At 44.4% G+C, this 22254-nt stretch overlaps 3 protein-coding genes across 4 annotated transcripts; 1 reads left to right on the forward strand and 2 right to left on the reverse strand.

Moving 5' to 3' along the window:
- Nucleotides 1-3600: 3600 nt before the first annotated feature.
- Nucleotides 3601-4745, forward strand: nxt2 (nuclear transport factor 2-like export factor 2). Its single transcript, XM_030766288.1, has 4 exons — nt 3601-3742; nt 3881-3967; nt 4061-4205; nt 4388-4745. Exons 1-4 carry the CDS (start codon nt 3728-3730, stop codon nt 4570-4572), a joined length of 432 nt encoding a protein of 143 aa, XP_030622148.1. The 5' UTR covers nt 3601-3727; the 3' UTR covers nt 4573-4745.
- A 286-nt stretch (nt 4746-5031) lies between these two features.
- Nucleotides 5032-17191, reverse strand: acsl4a (acyl-CoA synthetase long chain family member 4a). Of its 2 annotated transcripts, none has more exons than XM_030764627.1 (15): nt 17146-17191; nt 13789-14292; nt 13388-13565; nt 12769-12878; nt 12418-12556; nt 11751-11901; nt 11500-11623; nt 10813-10884; nt 10575-10714; nt 9287-9456; nt 8780-8854; nt 8475-8666; nt 7340-7454; nt 7073-7230; nt 5032-6724 (listed from the first exon to the last, which is right to left on the reverse strand). In XM_030764627.1, the coding sequence occupies exons 2-15, from the start codon at nt 14137-14139 to the stop codon at nt 6567-6569; spliced, it is 2133 nt and encodes a 710-aa protein (XP_030620487.1). In that variant the 5' UTR covers nt 14140-14292; nt 17146-17191; the 3' UTR covers nt 5032-6566. The 2 variants fall into 2 exon arrangements, with proteins under 2 accessions (XP_030620487.1, XP_030620486.1); XM_030764626.1 differs by lacking the exon at nt 17146-17191 and adding an exon at nt 15901-16041.
- Nucleotides 17192-18857: 1666 nt separating this feature from the next.
- Nucleotides 18858-21678, reverse strand: pin4 (protein (peptidylprolyl cis/trans isomerase) NIMA-interacting, 4 (parvulin)). The gene is made up of 4 exons (XM_030766443.1): nt 21583-21678; nt 21140-21210; nt 20492-20611; nt 18858-19192 (listed from the first exon to the last, which is right to left on the reverse strand). Exons 1-4 carry the CDS (start codon nt 21617-21619, stop codon nt 19034-19036), a joined length of 387 nt encoding a protein of 128 aa, XP_030622303.1. The 5' UTR covers nt 21620-21678; the 3' UTR covers nt 18858-19033.
- Between the last annotated feature and the right edge of the window lie 576 nt (nt 21679-22254).

Raw genomic sequence — 22254 nt, forward strand, 5'->3', positions numbered from 1 at the left:
TCAGCTCATATCCCGCTAAAACATGAGATGAGAGAATGATTTTGTCATGGGTCAACACCAGTGATAAAATGTCAGAGTGTCATTGGAGCAGTTTGAGCTGGTTAAAAACTGGCAAAAACTGCCACTTGCCAGGAGTGCAAAAGCTAGATTATGAAATTAAGACACTGGGACTCTCACTACACACGCCCGCGCGGTGGAAAAGTCACAATGGCTTTGGAACATACGGTCACGTATGAACAAAGCCATGAACGAAACACGAACATAAATAAAACCATGCTGCAATGTTGCCACAACACTGTCACAATGTTCTGTGTTTGCCTGCAAATGAACTCTGATCCGAAACTCCTGGAGAAGGCCCGTTCAGCGCCTCCCTCCCTAAGGCAGCGTTCCCCTCCTGCACTGCCAACTGCACCGCAGCGTAGCCAAGACTTTTCTTTAAGTAACTATCTGTGTGGACTCTGAACATAATAAAACATGCGGTGGAAAGTTCAGACAGTTTGTCCTTTGACCGCGTTGCTTCACTTAAACGTATCATCCTAAATAAGACTGGAAATAATGGACTTAACAGTGGCAGTAAAACCCTAACGGGAAAAACCTAATCTCATGTGGCTCTTGTAAAATACTTCACAGAGATAACTGGCAACCGCAGTCAAAAGCAATCATAAATCATAACGATATCGTTTTGACGGTGATGAGCCCAGACGCACGGCAGGAATTTCTATGGTCGGGTCGCTGGAGGGGAAATCTAGACCCTCACTTTTTACGACTGTGATTTATATAAACTACCCTGATGGGATTATTAGGCTTTGCTTTCACTTAGTGCCTGCAGGTGAGATGACACGGAGTCTGTGGCCTGTCAGCTGCTTTATTTAAAACTCCAATCATCTCTGTCAACGGCCGCACCACACTGCCAGCCAGGCAGTGTCAGAAAATGACTGAGATTTGTTTGTCTTTCCTTTGGCATTTATAACGTTTTACCTCATCTGTATACACCTTATTTGGTCAATATGACAAAATTTATGAGGAGCTTTTAACTGTGTTTTATGAGTTAGCATTCCTTTGGCTTGGCCTAATGGAAAGAGCTAATGTTGAAAAATGAATTAGCATATTATCTACCTTGGCAGCCTTTTTTACTTTCACAGTGTCCCCTACATTACATATTAACAGTCATTACATATTTCCTGTCATCCAATGGAAAGGTGAAATGAGGGAAACTGAAGAAGGGGCTTTGTATGTTGAAATAATCAAACAGTGAACTGTTCAGCAGGGTATCAGACAGTGGACTGTTCCGCAGGGTATCAGACAGTGGACTGTTCTGCAGGGTATCAGACAGTGGACTGTTCCGCAGGGTATCAGACAGTGAACTGTTCTGCAGGGTATCAGACAGTGGACTGTTCTGCAGGGTATCAGACAGTGAACTGTTCTGCAGGGTATCAGACAGTGGACTGTTCTACAGGGTATCAGACAGTGGACTGTTCTGCAGGGTATCAGACAGTGGACTGTTCTGCAGGGTATCAGACAGTGAACTGTTCTACAGGGTATCAGACAGTGGACTGTTCCGCAGGGTATCAGACAGTGAACTGTTCCGCAGGGTATCAGACAGTGAACTGTTCCGCGGGGTATCAGACAGTGAACTGTTCCGCAGGGTATCAGACAGTGAACTGTTCTGCAGGGTATCAGACAGTGGACTGTTCCGCAGGGTATCAGACAGTGGACTGTTCTGCAGGGTATCAGACAGTGGACTGTTCCGCGGGGTATCAGACAGTGAACTGTTCCGCGGGGTATCAGACAGTGAACTGTTCTGCGGGGTATCAGACAGTGAACTGTTCCGCAGGGTATCAGACAGTGGACTGTTCCGCAGGGTATCAGACAGTGGACTGTTCTGCAGGGTATCAGCGAGGCGCTGAGGTTTGGACCCGTCACTTTATTGACTGATGAGGACAGTGATGATGACTGACGTCAGGAGGATGAAAACAGTTTTTGTCAAATTGCCTGAGCCCATGGGCTGTGGGTCAGAGCACCCTTAAGCCCACCTGCACACTCAGATCTCACATTTCAAATGTAAAATCTCAGATCTCACATTTCAAATGTAAACTCTCAAATCTCACGTCTTTAGGTCTCGTCTCTGAGAGAGAGGACCCAGGCCTCTCAGTGTCTGGACCCAGACTGAAGTCTGTGTGTGAGTGTCTGGACCCAGACTGAAGCCTGTGTGTGAGTGTCTGGACCCAGACTGAAGTCTGTGTGTGAGTGTCTGGACCCAGACTGAAGCCTGTGTGTGAGTGTCTGGAGCCAGACTGAAGCCTGGGTGTGAGTGTCTGGACCCAGACTGAAGCCTGTGTGTGAGTGTCTGGACCCAGACTGAAGTCTGTGTGTGAGTGTCTGGAACCAGACTGAGGCCTGTGTGTGAGTGTCTGGACCCAGACTGAGGCCTGTGTGTGAGTGTCTGGACCCAGACTGAGGCCTGTGTGTGAGTGACAGATGTCAGCTGAGAATTTTAATTCAGGGATAGGTGATGAAATAAGATTGTTCAGGTTTAAGTTTTAGTTTTTTATCCTCCACTCTCTGAGGTGGGGGGTCAGTGGTCCGGTTGACATGCTCCATGCTCCCGCATGACCTGTGCCCCCTGACAAGCCCATAAAGAGCATCAGCCATCTGTGGATCACAGTCTTATGAGGAAGGACACAACCATCCTCTTCTTCTCGCAGAGGTTCCTCTTCAGCTGATCATGTGAAAAGCAAGAAATGAGATGACGATGAAACAGTGACAGCACAGAGGTCCAGACAAACTGACTGCTGGTAACAGAACTATCACAGCGGGTCAGGTTTGGGAGGACCAGCTCTGCCCAGGCCTTCCCAAGAAACAGAAAATGTTCCTCCCCACATCTCCCACCACAGAATCACAGTGGGAGATTTCAGTCCTCCTGAGACTGGTTTGACATTGCTGTCTCATGGATGCCAGTGTTCAAAATTAATAACATTTGGAATTTTTTTCTCAGATGAAATTGGACAGTGGAAAATTCACAAATCAAATCAGAAATAAAAGGGCTGTGTAGGGAACTATTTAGGAGACGGAGTTAAACATGAGAATTCAGCAGCACAGTTCAGTGGCATGCCACTTTATTAAAACGATCCAAAAAGACACGATATACATGTAGGGTTTCATAGCCATTAAGTGTCAGTACATCAACAGGACAACTGTAATAAGCACAAAAATGACAGGGAATAATAGGCTAAGGAAATTACTCCAAAATAACTTTATATACAGAAATGGCTTTAATTGTTTCATTGTTTTAACACCCTTTTTGTTTAAGGATAGAGAAATTGTGTCCATGCAAATCATCACGTCCTACATAAATACTGTTATGTTTATAACTTGTGAAGTTGCATTTGTGAATGCCAAATTTACTTAAATTAAAAACGGATACATAAGGAAAATACAGACCGGGTCAATTTTTCATCATTTTCGCGAAACACCAAACCAAAGAAGAAGAAAAATGTCTCAGGCAAAATAAAAGCCAACTAAGCGACGGATCCGGAAATAGCGTATTAGGGCCACCTGAGCACATAATTCAGCGACATACTCTAGTGTTGAAGAATTGAATGTTTAAAACATGCAACCGGTTTTCGTCTCTCTTTTATAAACCATATCTCTCAAAGCAGTGGGAAATACGACATACAGCAAGACTGCGCCACCTTATTGTCCATTAAAACGGAATTTTAATATACTCATGGCTTCAACAGTAGTAAGTATATTCTCACAGCTCACTCAGTTAGCATTAGCTTACAGCTGAGATAGTGCCTCAGAGGTCTAATTTGAAAGCGTTTTTATGCATTGTATCCGTAGCAATTGCTATGTAAAAATTCCTCTCATCTTTATCCAGGATTTCAGAACACACGTTGACCAGTCGTGCAGGTATTCCGAGGAATTCGTCAATATTTACTATGACTGCATGGACAAGAAAAGGAGGGTACGAGCGTTCGCATTCTGGAACACGACAGTTTTGTAAACCGATTACCTGCTCTCATTCACGTGGTTGTTCATTTGTATCAATTTTATACAGCACCTGACAAGGCTGTACTTAGACAAGGCGACCCTCGTGTGGAACGGCAACGCCGTCTCTGGACAAGATGCTCTCGGAGAATTTTTTGAATCTCTTCCGTCAAGTGAATTTCAAGTGCACACCCTCGACTGTCAACCCGTGCATGGTAAGGGCATTTTATACTGGCTACGAAACTTTATCGAATCGGATCTGTGTGAAATGTTTAGGTGCAGTGTTTGTACAGTGCAGATGGATGGTGAAAATGACCTCTGGACTTCTGACCAGTCTATGTTAATGTGATGTTTTCAATGTCTTTTTTCGGCTACATTTACCAAAACGGACGGACAGAGCAAGCGACCCAGGGCCAAACTACGCTGCTGGTGGTCACTGCGGGGTCGGTGAAATTTGATGGGAACAAACAGAGATATTTCAACCAAAATTTCCTTCTAACGGCGCAGGCCTCGCCGAACAGTGACCAGCCCGTGTGGAAGATTGCGAGTGATTGTTTCCGATTCCAGGACTGGGCAAGCTGATCCTCTGCCCGCCAGGCTCTCTGTTTTTGCCTCGGTGTTGTAAATAAACGTTTTGTATATACAAAAGTCATTCCTCTTTGATACTCAAGTAATAGAATCAGAAACAAGTCTGGGTTGAGTAGAAAACAGTTTATCACAATGTATTTTACATACAGTAGATGAACCACAGTGTGAAATAAATAACAGCAACACCCTATAAAGCAAATGTGTTCTTTCTCTACAGAAATCCATTGAGTAGCCTTGTTTTTTTTTTTTAACCCTGAGGTTTTGACTGAAACATCAGACAAGCTCTTGTTCTGTTTGATGATGGAAAAACTTGTGCAACAATGTTCACCACTGAATCCACAGCAACTACAAATTTTATATATATATATGAATCAGTATTGGGTCATTTCAAAATATTCTTAGTTGAACATTGAAACAAAACACAAATAAATAAAAATAAAACAAGAACACATTGACATGTAAACAAACAAACTCTTTCGAATCAGAGGTGTCTCAAGCTGATCTGAGTTCAGTTTCTGACCTGCTCTCTCCTGGGTGAGCAGGGTCAGTGCATGATGACACACAGAGGTGAACCGTACACTGCTGGATGGCTGACAGAGATACGTATCATTCTAACAGTGTTTGGGAACCAGACCGTGTGTCAGTACATATTGAAAGGACCTCAGTGCTGGCAGAGACAAAGACTGTGGCTTTGGAACAGTGCTTACACTCCTGCATGGTACACTACTCACCAAGGAAATGTTTGGCAACAGCTACAAACCTCTTAAAGCTGATCTGAGATCATCTGCATTAAATTACGAGCTACGCGGGAAATGTTTGTCACAATAAACACATCACCGTCTCATGTGACCGATTAAAAAAAACAATCATTTGGAAATGAGTGCAAAAAAAAAGGAACAGTGAAGACTCCTTAAAAAGTGAAAAAAAATCACTTCCGATTACTTCTTGTACCCGTGAAACAAAAACGTAAATAAACGAAACAAGACTCCGCAGCCATGGGGCCACACGTCAGGCCAAACCACCTGTTCTGGAGCCGAGTTCCCTTCATTAAAGTAAAAATTACTCCATAAGGTCTTCATTTCCCACCTCTGTGTTCTTCCACACACATCTCTCAGCCCAGAACACAGCCTGTAATCTCACATTCCTTTCACAATTCCTGAGAAAGTCACAAACCACACCTTCAACTTCATGTCATTATTTTAACTGAACACTACAACGAGAATAAATTACCTGTAACTCAAAACTGTTTCATAACTTAAAAAGATCATGGATGTTACATGGCTACCAAAGCCTTTTTAAATGTTGACATTTTCTTTAAGAATGTGTATAGCAACCGTTATTAGGGCCATACACTCCTAACTACACACATCAGAAAACTGACACAGAAAATCAAGAGCTCCTGGAAGGCATGTTAAGATCACTATACTCTATTTGGCCAGCGGGTGGCAGCGTCACACCTGCAGCATAGTGATTCAGCTTTTACTCTGATCCTTCACATTCAACCAAACCAGGCTATTAAAACATGTTCAATTCGGTCTCAATTTTTTTTTCTTACAAAGACAATAGCTATAATAGGTTATAAGAAGATGTACAAAGAGATTCATCTGATGGCAGTTTTATCGCTCTGTATGGTTTATGAGTGTAGAGGCTACGCTTTTGTTTGCAGGTGAAACTGTTTGAGGTCTGATCAAGCTACGCTGTATTTCCCCCACCCCACACCACCCCACCCCATCCAGTCCCGTGTGAAGCCACAGCGTACGTCTAAACCAATGACCAGTCATAACATCCCCACCTAACCCCCCCACAGACGGCTCTGCAGACGCCCAGGTGTGTGTGCAGCACTAAGCAATGCCAATGGGTTCCCACACTCCTATTTACATCCAGACTGACAGTGAAGACACGCCCATGCCCTCCCCGCCCCGGTCCTATTTACACCCAGACTGACAGTGAAGACACACCCACACCCTTCCCGGCCCGGGCCGCAGTCCCTACTTGCGGCCATACATTCTCTCGATGTCGTTGAGATAATGGTTCTTCAGCTCCTTCCTCTTCAGTTTGAACGCGTCCGTGACAAGGCCTGTCTCAGGAGTCCACGGTTCTGGACTCAAATGGACTTTGACCGGGATCTCGAAGCGCTGGAGTTTAACTGGGAACAAACAGACGCAGTGTAGGTTATGGGCTGGACCAAAGTGGTATAGGGTCCAATGTTTCGGACAGCCATGTCACAGCTGATGTGTTCTGCTCTGAAGTATAAATAAAATAAGCTTTTATTTACTTGTTTATTTGTTAATGTTTAACACTAGACAAAGTAAGCTGGTGTTCTTAAGAACTTCCAGATTATTCTGAGCAGTATACTGTAAAACCCTCGAAATGCAAAACAGGGAAGCATGATTTCAACTGCAAGCTGCCTGCGGGGAAACTCCAGAAAGGCTTTATTCAGCCCAAACTTTGACCCTGGCAAAAACACATCCATATCCCTGTTTCTGGCACTTACTGGAGGTGGCTACTTCTTTAATCTCCCGTAAGACTTCCATTTCCATGACAGGGTGATGGCAAATCTCCTCCCAGGTACCCTTGATCCCTTTCTGATTGGCCAGAGCCGTCAGCTTTTTCTGATTGGGCACCACAAAGCTGATGACGTAGTTCTGGTCACTGTGGCAACAGGAGGGGGGGAGGGGTTAAGGCAGATTGGTTACGTTGTTCTTTCATAGACAATGGGCTGTTTATACTTGGTTTATTTCTCTGGGTTAAAGGCTCCTACCTGTTGGCATATGCACAGATGTTGTCAATCAGGGAGCAGTTCTTCAAAACAGACTCCACCTTCCCCAGTGAAACATACTCTCCAGCCTGGAGCTTGACTAGATCCTTCTTACGATCTGTGGACAGCAAAAAATAATACAAACGTTATCAGAACGTTCTGAAGAAGCTTTTTAGAGCAACAAAGAGAGGAATCGACCGTCCAGTATCACATCCAGTTATCTCACCACACCAGGACAGCACGACACGGAGAACACACACAACATGTCACAAATTATCAAAGTATTTCTGTTCGTATGTGCCTCGGAACACGAACAGATCTGTGTTCACGGCGTAATAAAATCAGAATTATTTACAAATCATTTTGTGGTTTGTTTAACATCAGATAACAATATCTGATGCATTGTGCGCAAAACCTGTGTGTGTGTGAACGGTCATATCATTTATAACCACAGTACTATGATGGCACGGATTCTCCTCCCCCTTTTCAGTCCAAAACCTCCAGTGGCACTCTCAGCCCTGTTCTCCAGGTTTACTCCTCTCTGGAGTTTGTCGCTTCACTGACACTCTCAGCCCTGTTCTCCAGGTTTACTCCTCTCTGGAGTTTGTCGCTCCACTGACACTCTGAGCCCTGTTCTCCAGGTTTACTCCTCTCTGGAGTTTGTCGCTCCACTGACACTCTCAGCCCTGTTCTCCAGGTTTACTCCTCTCTGGAGTTTGTCGCTCCACTGACACTCTCAGCCCTGTTCTCCAGGTTTACTCCTCTCTGGAGTTTGTCGCTCCACTGACACTCTCAGCCCTGTTCTCCAGGTTTACTCCTCTCTGGAGTTTGTCACTCCACTGTTTCACGAGGCTCATGTCGCACTTTGCAGCTCTCTGCTGGTGCCACTCTAATTACGTAACGTCAACACAGGCCTCTGCAGCGCAGCCTCCTGAGTGGGCAATGCTAGCACAGAGCTAATCCTCCGCTCTATGTCTCTCTGTCAGCACCGCAGACTCATCAAGCACCACTGTTAGGGTATCACATCTGTTTACAATGAGTTTATTATGGACATTCATATCACGATGACCATACAAATACAACACATTGTGTAGTCCTCCACCAGACACACACACACACACACACAGAGATGACTTACCCACTATCTGCAGGCAGCCATCTGAGTGGACCTCCCCCACATCTCCAGTGCAGAACCAGCGCTGTCCATTCTCATCCACAAAGAAGTCCTCAGAGTTACTGCCCTCACTCCTGTAGTAACCCATGGTTACGTTGGGCCCACCAATCAGAACCTCTCCACGTGGATGAGGCTTGTCGTGCTTGGTGTAGCCACCTGAGAAAAGTTTTAGAAAGGAAGAAAAAAAGGTTTTAAAGCCGTTCTACACATCAGCGTTTTTTGATAAATCTAAATGTACGGCATGACTCAAGAGGTTTAAGGTCGCTGACCTTCGGCCCAGTCTCTCAGTTTGATCTCGCAGCAGATTAGAGGAGCTCCCACACGGCCTGTGCTGTAATCAGCCACTGTACACACACACACACACACACACACAAACACACACACAAACACACACACACACACACACACACACACACCAGAACATGTGATTAAGACAAAAAAGTTTACTGCTGAGCTCTGTGTTGTGTGAAAAACAGCATGTGCTCAGGGCAGGTGCTGTCAGTTGAGGTCAACGCTTCCCTAAGTGCAGGGCAGGAAACAGAAGTGAACCCGTGAGATTCTTCAGTTTAACCAGTGAAAAGAGGAACTGAACCGAGACGATAACTGTCCGGTCAAAGCCCAGGCTCCAGTCTCAGGGCATCCCTCTGCCATGCTCTGTCTCAGGCACCATTTCTGCGCTGTCTTCATACGGTAGGCGTAGGTGTAGGTAGGGGTGTGCATGTGTGTGTGTGTGTGTGTGTGTGTGTGTGTGTGTGTGTGTGTGTGTGTCCACTCACCCTCCGTGATGGTGCCTGCTCCACACGTCTCAGTAAGTCCGTAGCCCTGCCCCACAGGGCAGCAGAAACAAATGTTCATGAATCTCTGAGTGGCTGACGACAGAGGGGCTCCACCTGACAACATCATTCTCACGTTCCCCCCCAGCAGGGCCCGCACCTTCTTAAACACCCTGCACACACACACAGACACACACACAGAGAGAGAGAAAAACAAACACACACGCACGCACAGAGAGAGAGAGAGACAGAGAGAGAGAGAAACAAACACACACGCACGCACAGAGAAAGAGAGAGAGAGAGAGAAAAACAAACACACACACACACACAGAGAGAGAGAGAGAGAGAGAGAAAAACAAACACACACACACACACACACAGAGAGAGAGAGAGAGAGAGAGAGAGACAGAGAGAAACACAAACACAGAGAGAGAAAAACAAACACACAGAGAGAGAGAGAGAAACACAGAGAGAGAAACACACACATCACACACACACACACACAGAGAGAGAGAGAGAGAGAGGGTCACATGTGGAGCATGCTCACTTCTGTAAAATCTTAACAAACAGCCTCGGCTTTGTCTGGGTTACTGTCTGTAGGAATACCGAAATATCCACTCTGGTAGGCTCAAAAATATTCACACCCTGTTTGATTGCATAAGTATTTCACCTGCTTTGTGGTGACACGTCTACACCAGCTGTGGTGCACTCAGTTGCCTTCCACAGTCACGTAATGAATTTAATCCAGTGTGTGCAGTGTAGGTGTTCGACACGTCATCCGACTAATCACGTCTGTCTGTGAGAGCTTTAGTGCCACACCAGAACAGTTTCCAACACAACCCACACCACTAAGGCAGAGGAGCGGTCAGAACCATCTCAGGCCAGGCTTACTGGACACCACCCATCAGGACGGGGCTGTGAGGCGGCTGCCCGTCGGTATGCACTAATACCCAGTTAAGTCCACTATAAAAGAAGTAAGGCCCGTCTGTGCAGAACAGGCCGCCCTGTGTCAACCAGCGGCCCGGGAGTGGACCGCACCGCTCAGCCAGGCTGCCCAGTGTCAGATTAATGACACACAACAAAAAGAAAACCCTCTGAACTGAAACGTAGTACGATTCCATGAGGTAGAACACTAAAATGTGCCAAACTCAAACGGACACCGATTACATTTGACTGCAGCCGGATTAAAAACAAGTTCAGATCCTAATTTATTTTAAAATTCGGATCCGTGGGCTCATGTTGGGGGTGGGTGGGGGTGTTGGTGGAGGTGTTGGGAGTGTGTGGCTCTTACACGTTACACAGAGGGGCGTCGTAGCCTCTCTTGATCTGTTCCAGTTTGTAGTTGTAGGCCAGTTTGAACAGGGCTCTCTGAACACAGCTCATCTCCTGAACTTTACTCATGACGTTCTTATTAATGCGGTCCATGATTTCCTATCAGGAGACACACACACACACACACACACAGAGCGTTAGAGTGTTGCCTGGGCAACCGGAGGAATGCAGATTAAGGGAGTTGTGAGAGGGCTTACAGGCACAGCAGCCATCAGCGTGGGCCTGAGCATGGAGCAGTCTCCCCTACTGCCTCTCTTGATCTTAGTCGACTGAAAGAGAAAAGACAGCCTCACATCAGTCACAAAACCTAAACAAGCATATGCTCATACGTATACACCCATATGTACGATCTATGGAACTGGATACAGACTACTCTCTGTTTTGTTTTGTTTTTTAATTCTTCCTCCATGTCTGATACTTGTGAATGTGATCACCTGATCAGAGAGGATCTGTCTGATCTCATCCATATATGGTATTTCCTGATCAGAGGGGGTGTGGCTGATCTGATCCACATTTGGGATCACCTGATCAGAGAGGGTCTGTCTGATCTGATCCACATTTGGGATCACCTGATCAGAGAGGGTCTGTCTGATCTGATCCACATTTGGGATCACCTGATCAGAGAGGGTCTGTCTGATCTGATCCACATTTGGGATTATTTGATCAGAGAGGGTCTGTCTGATCTGACCCACATTTAGGATTATTTGATCAGAGAGGGATTGTCTGATCTGATCCAAATGTGGGATTACCTGATCAGAGAGGGTCTGTCTGATCTGATCCAAATGTAGGATTACCTGATCAGAGAGGGTCTGTCTGATCTGATCCAAATGTGGGATTACCTGATCAGAGAGGGTCTGTCTGATCTGATCCAAATGTAGGATTACCTGATCAGAGAGGGTCTGTGGAGAGGAGTAACCAATCCTGCAGCCATATGTCACACAGGAGATCTCAGCCGTCATCTCCAGCACGTGGGCCAGGGGAAGGTAGGCAATGTACGTGTCCCTGGGGCTGAGAGAGGGAAAATCCAAAATAACCAAAGTGAAAAGCGGTCCATTCACTGCATGTTACACTGTATGTGAATATGAAAACAGCTTCGTTTTGGGCTGGATCTCAGAGTCTCCTGCCCCGTTCTCACCCCAGGCCCGGGATCCTCTCACACTGGCCCGTCATGCCGGCGATGAGGTTCCTGTGGATGATCATGACACCTTTGGGTCGACCCGTGGAGCCGCTGGTGTACATAATGACAGCCAGGTCTGAAGGGCTGGGTCGCACGATCTCTCGGGACACTGTCACACACACACACACACACACACACACACACACACACACACAGAGTCACTACTGATGCACTGCTTACTGACACACTTTTAAAATATAGCAGATATAAAACATATTAGGAAATAAAACATTAAAAGCGGCCCTTTTCAGTGAACTGGGGATGTTGAATTGTTGAATATTAAGATCAGATCTGGATTAAATAATTGTCTGATTTTTTTGAATGACTGGGCCCAGTTCCACTTCTCTTCAGTGTACACTCTCCCTTTAACGCTGCTCTGTTATTTAACAGGATAAATGCCAGTGTTGACGAAAACACAAGGAGCGAACATGATGTTTGCCTGGTATTGTTTCGACACACTCAGTCCTGTTAGAAGTTTTACTAATTTGAGTGTAAAGGGAGACAAGGTAATTAAACCGTGAAAGAGAATTGGAACAGGGCCAAGTCATATGCATTCTTAGGTGATCCTGGGCTGATGATGGTTTTGCTGTTGATACAGACACTGCTGACACTGGACAGGACTTACTGTTTTCGGGTTTAGCGCCCAGCTCCTGCACGGCCCTCATGCTGTGGATCTGTATCCCGGCGGGATAAGCGGCGGTGTTGACGGCCTTCTGGTCCACGTAGATGATGTGTTTCAGGTTGGGAATCTGAGGAAGCACGCTCTGCGGACAGGGTAACAGGACGACAGGAAACACGAGTGAAACCGTCACATGATTAACTCTGAATTAGGGCCTATATACATTAAACCCCGCCAGCCAGACACACGCACACGCACAGGATTCAAAATTATTCTTCTTCTTATTCAAAACATCAGGGGAGGGGGAAACATGTGGGCAGCACTGACAGACACGCAGGCGGATTTGACGGCTCTCACCTTCAGTTTGTTTTCCAGCAGTTCCACACTGGTGACAAGGTGTGTCACACTGGTCTCGTTTAGTCCGTATGCCACTGCCTCTTCCCCGAGAGTCGCATAAAAAGTCACCACTGTAAAAATTCACAACAACCATTCAGTTCAAACAGCATAAAATAAACACACACACACACACACACACACAACAGCGTGGTGGATTTTACTGCTCATTTAGTGATTCTGACGAACTGCCTAACGACTTCTCCCAAAGGCAGCAGCTGATCTGCTGTAGGGGAGAGGAGAAGAGCCCGGGGCGTATCTGAGTGAACTACAGAAATAATTCATCACGTTTTATAAACACTGCCATTTCAACAGCCTTAAATATGTCTTTTCCATTTGTCCAAGACATCTTTACCTTACAGGTGAGGGAGGACAGGTACAAGTCTCTGGGCGGATCTTCCTAGACCTCGCTCATGTTTTTACACGTTCACACAGGACAGGAACAGAAACAGACGGGCTAACATATCTGAGCCCAGTCTACTGGTGGACAGTAATTCCAAATAACAAAGATAAACATACAGTTTCACCACAAGTTACTTTTTATGGGCAAGAAGGTTTGAAAAAACCCAGAGGGGGCTCTTACAGGGGAAGTTACGCCTGAAGCAGGACTGGGCCGTGATCATCCATTCTGCCCGTGTCTCACAGAAGATAGCGATGGTGTTCTTTGGCTGTTGGCCCAGTGCTGCCAAACCACTTCCGAACTGACTGACTACAACGTCCATTTCCTGATAGGACATCCAGTTGTAATCCCCGAGAATGAGCTGTAACAGAAGGCATTTTCTCTGTTAAACAAACTTCTAATCTAACAACAACAGTTACTTTGTCTGCTCAATGACACGTGGTAGGTATCGGAAACCTGGTGTGTGTGAGAGTGTGACAGAGAATGTGTGTGTGTGTGTGTGTGTGTGTGTGTGCGTGTGAGAGAGAGAGAGAGAGAGAGAGAGAGAGAGGGAGAGAGGGAGAGAGAACCAAAAATGCGTGTACCTTTTTGAAGACTTTTCCATTGGGTTGAGTCTCATTCTCCTCGCTCAGTACCTGGCGTGTGCCCAGACAGTCTGCGTGGCTGAAGTGCTCCACAGCGTGATCAAACAGTTTGTCCAGCGTGTCCTTCCCGGGGAAATCCACCTGAGCCAGGGAGTCAAAGCGGTCCACGGAGCGGTACGGACCGTCCGGGCGGCCCGTGGTGGACTTGGCTTTGATCCTTTTGGCCAGGGCTTTCTTTTCCTGAGCTCCAGTCAAGAAATACCAGGGCAGAAAACTCAGGACAGAGTACAGCCACACCAGTATATGCACTGGCAGCAGGAGGAAGAAGCTCAGATCCATTTTCACGCTCATTTCTGGAAGCGGCAGACGGGAGAGGACGAGAGGAGAGGCCGGGGGGGGGTTGGTGCCTGTGGGATGGCTGGGCTTTCGTCCTATGATCAGCTGTCAGTTTCCACAGCAGCTGTAGAATGAGGTGATGTTCGAGTCAGACCTAAAATGTTAAACCTAAAAAAAAAAAAAAGAACAGATCAACAGACCAAAAAAAGTTTGATTTGTCGATGAACAGAAAAAAAATCTAAAACCTTTGCGTCCGAGCACCACTGCGTTCAGTCAAAAGAGGCGTTGAAGCTGCCCTCACAGGACCCGGACTGAGCGAAACAAAACGTGCTCTCTTTGAGCCGAGGGAAGGAAAGCAGGCGGCCTGTTAGCGGGTCACATGTGTTAGAAACACCAGACACATTCCAGAGAGCAGGACAGTGACTGCCCACAGTCAGGCAGGTCCAAAAACACAGTGACGTCACACGCAAAGAGGCTTTACACCCCGGCGAGGGCTGATTGTTAAAGTGATCAAAAACAGACCCATTAATCACACAGACGGAGGGATGATAGAATCATCAGAGAACAGGATGACGCACTCATGTGACTGTCATCAGAACTCAGCACTAAAATGTTACAAATCCAATTAGCTGGCACCATCACGCTGTATACAAGCCCCTTTCTCAGAGCACGAGGATACTTACAGCCAGTGAGGGTGGCATGTTCGTTCTGACCCGCGTTGATATTGTTTAGACGTTTACACTGACAGGGGGAAGTTCGCGCTGGTTTCAGACTAAACCAAAGTGACACTCTAACATAGCAACATTTTTCCTTTTCTTCTCCAGTGCACTGAGCTCTGAACTACACAAACAAGCACAACCACTTCTCTCCACACACACACACACGCAATGCAAAAAAATGGTTTGACATCATCAAGCCCAGTTACAAAGAAGACAAATGACCTCTTGACTGTATCACTTAAAAAAAAAAAACGAAAGAGAGAAAGAAAAAAGAAAGTAAAGGAAAAAAAGAAGATTCCTGGCTAATTCACAAGCCCACAGATCCAACAGATAGTGAGTATACTTGCACACAATGATGAGTCAGTTCTGCGTAAGAGAATGACAGTGTGGAGCATTGTCTAACTCCACAGTCACCACTTAGACCGTTCGCCCCAGTGCTGCTTATGCCACGTCCTTCTCCACGGGCTGCTGTAGGTGAAAGGTCACCGCAGGTCACGCCAGTACGCCGCAGGCAAGCGGTGAGCCGTGTGCCTCGGGACAACTCGTTCAGCACAGAGACTTAGTCATGTTTCTCTATTTGTTCAGGCTCTCATCAAACCATTCAGTGACGCCTTTATCAGTGCCCGTGCTCATACATGCCTACTGGTTGCATGACTAAACCAGTGAGAGGGTGAGAGGAAAATTCTGCTGCCATAACCCCTGACCCCAATCCAATTATTCACCAATCTATGCTTTAAAATAAGAAACGTTGTAGAATGTCTCTAGCTATGGTGTTTCTGTTCTACCTCCAGCTGCAGCTAACAGAGCTAATAAGAGATGAATTAAGCTTTGAGTTGCACGCTCGTCCTTGCTTGCCGTTACTGAACGTAACTAAACTCATGACTTTTCAACTCAAATGGACGTTTCTTAGAGTCACTCCGCTACAGCCACCCGTTCAAATTATACGTGAATTATTTGTATATGGGAGACATGCACTGCACGGTACAAAAAAACACCTTAAAACTTTGCCTCCCTTTGTAAATATTTATCTACAGATTCAGTTAATTAAATGACTTACCTTGCTGCCCGTAACTGAGATTATTTACATCTACTGTCAAGACGAGATGTTCAAACGTGTTGAAACGGCAAGCACAACTATAAAAATTAATCTCAAACCATATACGAACAATGACACATCAACCCAGCCATTCACTATCAACCTCAACGGACTGAGAGATTCTCTCATCTCCCGAGCGATAACCCCGTACATCTTCTCATATCGCTGTCCAGGTTGTCTCCTGACTGGTCAGAATACAGGAGAGACAGCGACAGCCAATAATAACAAGCTCTCGAGCTCACCCCACTCGCGCCACTCCAGGTGGAGGTGAAACTTCCTAATACCCAGACCCTAGAAAGTGATCCCATTATCCTTGTAGCATCCCTACAGTGCAGGTCACTGGGTCTACTCGTTAACACGATGCACCCGCCAAGTCGCATGATGCACGCACGTTTCCCTCAGTTCTACATATATTTGCATTTAACCACATCAAAAATCTGTAGGGGGGTCAGAGCGCACAGTAACGTCTATCGATAGCGTCTTTTCTCCCGTTAATAATAAAAATAAACGGAAAACGATCAATATATGAGAGAAAGTTTAACAGGATCCAAACAAGCTACTTCCTCATATCCATTGGTTTAGGTGACTGGCTTACGGACGTTTGCGCACCCTTTCAAGAAGTATGTCATTTAACCGTAAGCATGTCTAATTTCTTCCGTAAGAAAGCCCGTATACCGTAAAAATCGGTGACAGATACATGTGAAACATTAGAAATCATGATAACCAAATGCAGACAGACTACACACGCTCAGATGTATGAAAGCATGTATAACCTTAAGTTACCGGCGCTGCTCGGTCAGAATAAACATGTCAATACGACAACCTCATGGTAAACGCGCTCTACCCGGGCTTCAAAACGCTCAAATACAGGCATTAACGAAACAGTCTAACGTTTCCATTAGGGAGTTATTTGTTCACAATATACATAACACGGAAATGTTATACAATCAACAACATAATTAGACAAACATTTATCATATAGAAGAAAACATTTAAAGCAAGCTAACACTAGCCTTTGATAATGTTTCACACCGGGCACAGAGGGTTAATTTCAATCATTTAACGAAGTTGTCACGATAACCTAACTGACAAACTGTTCCATTTATCTAGATACAGATTAAGGTGATGAGAGGATAAACAACGGTAGCTACCTAGCTACTGATACCCGGTTTATCTTATCGGAGATTTACCGTCCAACATCCTTACCTACACGTTCATGCCAAGCCTGTTTCCAATGTCTCTCGTCTCTGCCAGAAAATCTGACCGATAGTTACCTTTGGCGTCAAAGGGAACCCGGAAATATTGCGTCATCTGACTCCATATTTTTTGACCAATAACCGTCCACAACGAGACACACAGCTGCACATGGCTTCCGTCGGTGTTTGGTGCAACGTCAGAGGTGCGGTCAAAACCACAATTTACGTTTCTCACTTACTTGAACGACGGTTACCCCGAGATGTCCATTCATCGCTCCTTTCCATTTGTTCGCCTAACACTAATCGCTGTTGTTGTACATATAGTTCTTTTCTATTATAATATAAAAGTTTCAGTGTGTCATAATACATCATAACACCAATGTTGTCAAGATCTATGATGTATTACAGCAGTTTTATTAAATATAACACCATATTTTGGATGGTATTTCAAGGTGCTTGAAACTGGCTAGTAATTTCAGTTTAAAACTGAAATACAGGATTTGGTGAGAGCACTGCCGTGTATCATTTACGCCGTATGTCAAAACAGGCCGGTCACAGAGCAGCTGTTGATAAGCATCGTTCCCTCATTTCCATGCTGTGATTCCACATGAGCAGTTTGGACTATTCTATTATTCATAAAGGCTCTTTATCTATCCAGTATCTATGTATGTAAACTTAATTAGCATTCGCTAATAAAATTTGAGCCTACGGGAAAGTAAACCTACAAAACCTGTTCTCTGGTTTGTAGATGTAAAAAGCTCTGGAAAGTCTCACGGCCTACAGAAGGCAGCGAGACAAGATTCACCATAACCTCTAATGCACATTACACCACATGAATACATAGCCCAACACATCTCATCTTTTTTTTTTTTAATTCATATATTTATGTTTATAGTGCACAGATGCATTCTTAAGAAACACAACTTAGTATAAAATTGTGATCACTATATGTGGAAAATAAGAAGTTAGTGATAGATAAAAATCTGAACTGACACGAGTCTTTTTCATTAACTCAGATAATACAGAAAGAGGGATCTTATTAATAATAATAATAACAATAATAATAATAATAATACAATGTTAATTATATTTATTATCATTACCAATGCTAATAACAGTTTTTACATTTTAATTATTAAATAACATTCCAGGCGGAGGGACTTGAATAAAGGAGAGTCTGTTGTTATCCTGCCATTCTGTAGTAACTGTCGTCCTCTCCGCTGGCTTTCGTCTCGCTAACGTTACTTTATCCTTTGTGTCTCTACCTCGTTAACGTTACTTATCAACATCTGCCTTCCGCTGTTGGCTGCTAACCTGCTAACGCTAGCTAACTAGCTCCTTGCTAACTCACAGCATTAACGTGTTTGATCATTTAAGTTTTGATGTATTTTTTTAAGATTATACTGAACTATAAAGAGGAGAAAAATCATAGAAATACACTCTGGTTGTTATGAGAGCTATTAGTGTTGACTGCTGCCATAGTCAGTTCCTCTTTCTCCCCATTTTGTGACAGAATGAGGGACTCAAGGAGTTAAGGAGACAGACGTTTTGTCCTGTTGCCAGGATACCTCATTCTCAAGCTGATATAAATATGATGCTATTCCAGTATCTGAGAACAAAGATGAAATATGCCAGAATTGTTTCATTTAACATAACTGAAAAACAAATGAAAACTACCAAAAAAAAAAAAAAAAAACCCACTCACTTTTTGTCAAATGAGTCTTTAATGAAATTTCATGGCTTCCACTGAACAAAAGCTAATTATTGTTTGGGCTCTAGTACATTCACAACACATGTTAATGTGGGTATGTTTGCTCTGTCACCATCTCCAGTATTTAGTGTAGAGGCTGAACAGGACTGTAAAACAAAAAAAAAATATTGACAGTGCCAAGTTGATGTCACTTTTTGCCTTCAACCATAATGATGTGATAGCCAAACTTTGTCTTGACTGGAGGATCCGTGTAAACAGGTTTGTCCATAGTGCTAACAGGGAGAGCAAACGCTGCATCCTGAAATGGTCCCACCATTGACCCGCGCGTCATCCAGCCAAGGTCACCCTGTTAAATCAGAAAACACGGTTACTCATGCAGTAACTTACAGTATCTTTCATGTCCTTCTCTCACACGCAATCACTTATCATACATATCTTAGTAAGGTTATTCTGGTGTGTTGTAGGACATTAAGTTGCTTTTGCTTTTGTAATATCTCATTTAAACATAAACAAAGAACCAAATATGTTTTTGAAAGCATTTATCACTTGAACCGATAGGTGCGTCATTCTCTTCAGACTCCTTGTATCAAAACGTTTATTTTTCTGTGGTCTGTAATGTATATCATTTATCTGAATAAAACAGAAAACATGGTGATAACTCACTAACCTCACACAGTGCTAATTCTCTTAGCCCCCCCCCGGCTGTCATTAAGTAGAATGGCCAGAATGCTACTACACCACCTGGTGGACCATGACGGCTACTGCAAGATTTTCTATAGAGATTGGCCTTTGAGTAGAAGTAGTAGAAGTACTTTATTTGTCACACACACACACTGAACAGTGAAATGCAGCCTCTGCATTTAACCCATCCTAACACCAGTGAGCACACACACACACACACACACACACACACTAGAGCAGTGAGCGACACACACCACGCGGTAAGAGCAGTGGGCAGCCGCCGCTGCCTGTGGACCAACTCCAGGTCTTTTTTTCCAGTGCTTTGGTCAAAGTCACTAACAGCAGCATTAATCCAAGCATACTCGTCTTCGTGGTGGGAGGAAACCGGAGCACCAGGTGTTCTGACCCACGCAAACACGGGGAGAACATGCAAACTCCACACAAAAAGGACCTGAGGCAGCCAGTGTTCTGACAAATTGTGCTGCTTTGTCGAAAAATGCTACCATAGTGTGAATCGATAGCAGAGTCCAACCCTAAGCTCATGCGCAGAACCGCTAAGTGGCACATCGATAGGTAGCACAACTCGTTAGAACACCAGGATTCGAAGAGGGCCTTCTTGTGGTGAGGCAACAGAGCTAACCACTGAGCCACCATGAAGCTTTTAAGCACCGTTTATACAGGGATGCCTAAGTCTGGTCCTAAACAGTGTCCTGTTGATTTTCAACCTCATCACATAATCTGTGTGTCTTACTTCTACTTATGAACTAGGTTTGTTAACGCTTAAGCTAAGAGAAACATGTGATGGGTCACAGAGACGAAATCTGGACTCACAAGAAATGAGTTGTGCAGCCCTGTTTTAGAATTAGAGATCCCTCCAAACGTGTTTCATTTTCATCCCGTCCAAAAGGCAAAACAAAAGTTACGGATCACGAGTTGTCAGATAAACAGAAAATCGGGCTCCTACCCCTTGTCTGGCTTTGTCCTCACTGTACTGTGTTGCTACTTCACTGAAGCGAACTCCAGACTTCAGTTTCTCCATAGCTTCCATGCACTTTCCATGTTTTTCACACAGAATATGTCGAACCTTGAAACAAAATAAAATGATACATAAAATGAATGATAGCAAAGCAGTACTCCAAACAACACCTTATACGAACCCAACACAAAACCTGGAGGGGCTGGATCGATATATCTTGTATCAATATCTTGATCAATTTACCTATCATAACAAGTTTAAAAAAAAAATACACCGTGTGAATTCACCTCATTCTGTTCAGGCACATGCGAAGCCACGAGGCTATTTCATTCCGTAAATAATTATATCATCACACATTCATACTTATTCATTTAGCAGACGCTTTTATCCAAAGCGACTTCCAAGACATTAGTCCTGCTACTTTATTAGAGTCATAAACTGCGACAGTTAAAGCTCAGATTATGTCTTGGGAAAGGGGACAGGACGGAGTTTTCGGAAAAACTAATGACAGAAACCCGTAAAAGAGAATCTCTGGATTTAAGGTGACTCAAAACGTCGCCTGAATAACTGAGATGGAAGCTACATCAACTGCAGCATCGCCGTTAGTCAGCGGCAGTCCAGATCAATCCCCTTTACCTTAACTGCTGTTCCACCTTTTTGTGCTTTTTCCTTCTTTTCTGAATCACCACCACCCGAAGCAGCTGCCCCTGCAATGCAAGAACTGCTGTCATCATTCACGGAATCCTATAAACTAAACTTCTCTAATACTTCTGGATTCATCATCTTAGCACCATGCTAATTCAATTAGGCTCCTGTCACCCAAAGACGTTTTGTAAAAGAGTACTACAAGCATAAGCTATATGTTTATACTCCTACGAAAATAAATCATTTATCTACCATTCACAGTGTGAACAGTTTGTTTAAAATTTAATGACTATATTCCACACATTACTGAGTTCGGAATAGCTACATTATAAATATGCTAAGATAGCTAGCTGTTGATAAACAGTTTCGGAATAACAAACGCTGAGATGTTAAATATATGTAATTTCACGTGGACATCTTAATAGATAACTTACCTTTGCCACCTTTACCACCCTTTCCTTTTGGTGGCATTTTCTGCGATCAAACCTGTTAGCGTTGGCTAGGTTCTGTAGTAGGCTAAACTACTCTACTGTCTTTAGTTGCCAATCCAAACAAGAACCCACGCGGAAAGCGCAGTTACGTGCAACGGCAGCTTGTTGCTGCGTTTCTCTATTTGGAACGGCATTTTCTTACGATTTTTTGCAGGCCAGTTTACTTCGAGTTAATATTATTGCGAATATTATTTGTGAGTCGAGTTACACAGCTCTGCACGAAATGAATGGCTTAACTCATGCAAGCCAAAAGAGATCCATATATTTTCATGGAAGTCCCGAGACACAAACCAGCGCTTAGTTTATATGCTCATAAACAGACCATCAAGACTGTCCATACATATACATAGAGAACAGACCAGGCCACGCCTCTATTGTGGGAAAACAAACTCACACTGACAATAGACCAATAGAACATCCATCTCAGTTTAGCGTAATTTACACTAATGGAAGTCTTTTTATCTTTCGAAGTTTATCTACACTTGAGCTTTTTGTGGTCCCATAACTAGGTGACACGGTCACACAGATACCTGGACAGCTTGCTGTATAAAAGCATTTCTCCTTGATCACATCTACCGACTTTTCCTTAATGTCGTTGTCCGCTGGTTAGTTTTG

This window comes from Chanos chanos, chromosome 2 (assembly GCF_902362185.1).
Source record: "Chanos chanos chromosome 2, fChaCha1.1, whole genome shotgun sequence".
NCBI lineage: Eukaryota > Metazoa > Chordata > Actinopteri > Gonorynchiformes > Chanidae > Chanos > Chanos chanos.

Bases quoted from the DNA above. Each gene is read 5' to 3' on its own strand.
- nxt2 (XM_030766288.1), top strand. The intron at 3,968-4,060 runs GTACGAGCGTTC...AATTTTATACAG, and splicing joins GCATGGACAAGAAAAGGAGG to CACCTGACAAGGCTGTACTT. The intron at 4,206-4,387 runs GTAAGGGCATTT...ACGGACGGACAG, and splicing joins CGACTGTCAACCCGTGCATG to AGCAAGCGACCCAGGGCCAA.
- acsl4a (XM_030764627.1), bottom strand. From the start codon at position 14,139: ATGAGCGTGAAAATGGATCTGAGCTTCTTCCTCCTGCTGCCAGTGCAT. The intron at 11,902-12,417 runs GTAAGTCCTGTC...TGTGTGTGACAG, and splicing joins GGGCGCTAAACCCGAAAACA to TGTCCCGAGAGATCGTGCGA. The intron at 9,457-10,574 runs GTAAGAGCCACA...GTGTGTGTGCAG, and splicing joins GACGCCCCTCTGTGTAACGT to GGTGTTTAAGAAGGTGCGGG.
- pin4 (XM_030766443.1), bottom strand. From the start codon at position 21,619: ATGCCACCAAAAGGAAAGGGTGGTAAAGGTGGCAAAG. The intron at 21,211-21,582 runs GTAAGTTATCTA...CTTGCATTGCAG, and splicing joins GGGTGGTAAAGGTGGCAAAG to GGGCAGCTGCTTCGGGTGGT. The intron at 19,193-20,491 runs GTAGGAGCCCGA...CTGATTTAACAG, and splicing joins AGGACAAAGCCAGACAAGGG to GGTGACCTTGGCTGGATGAC.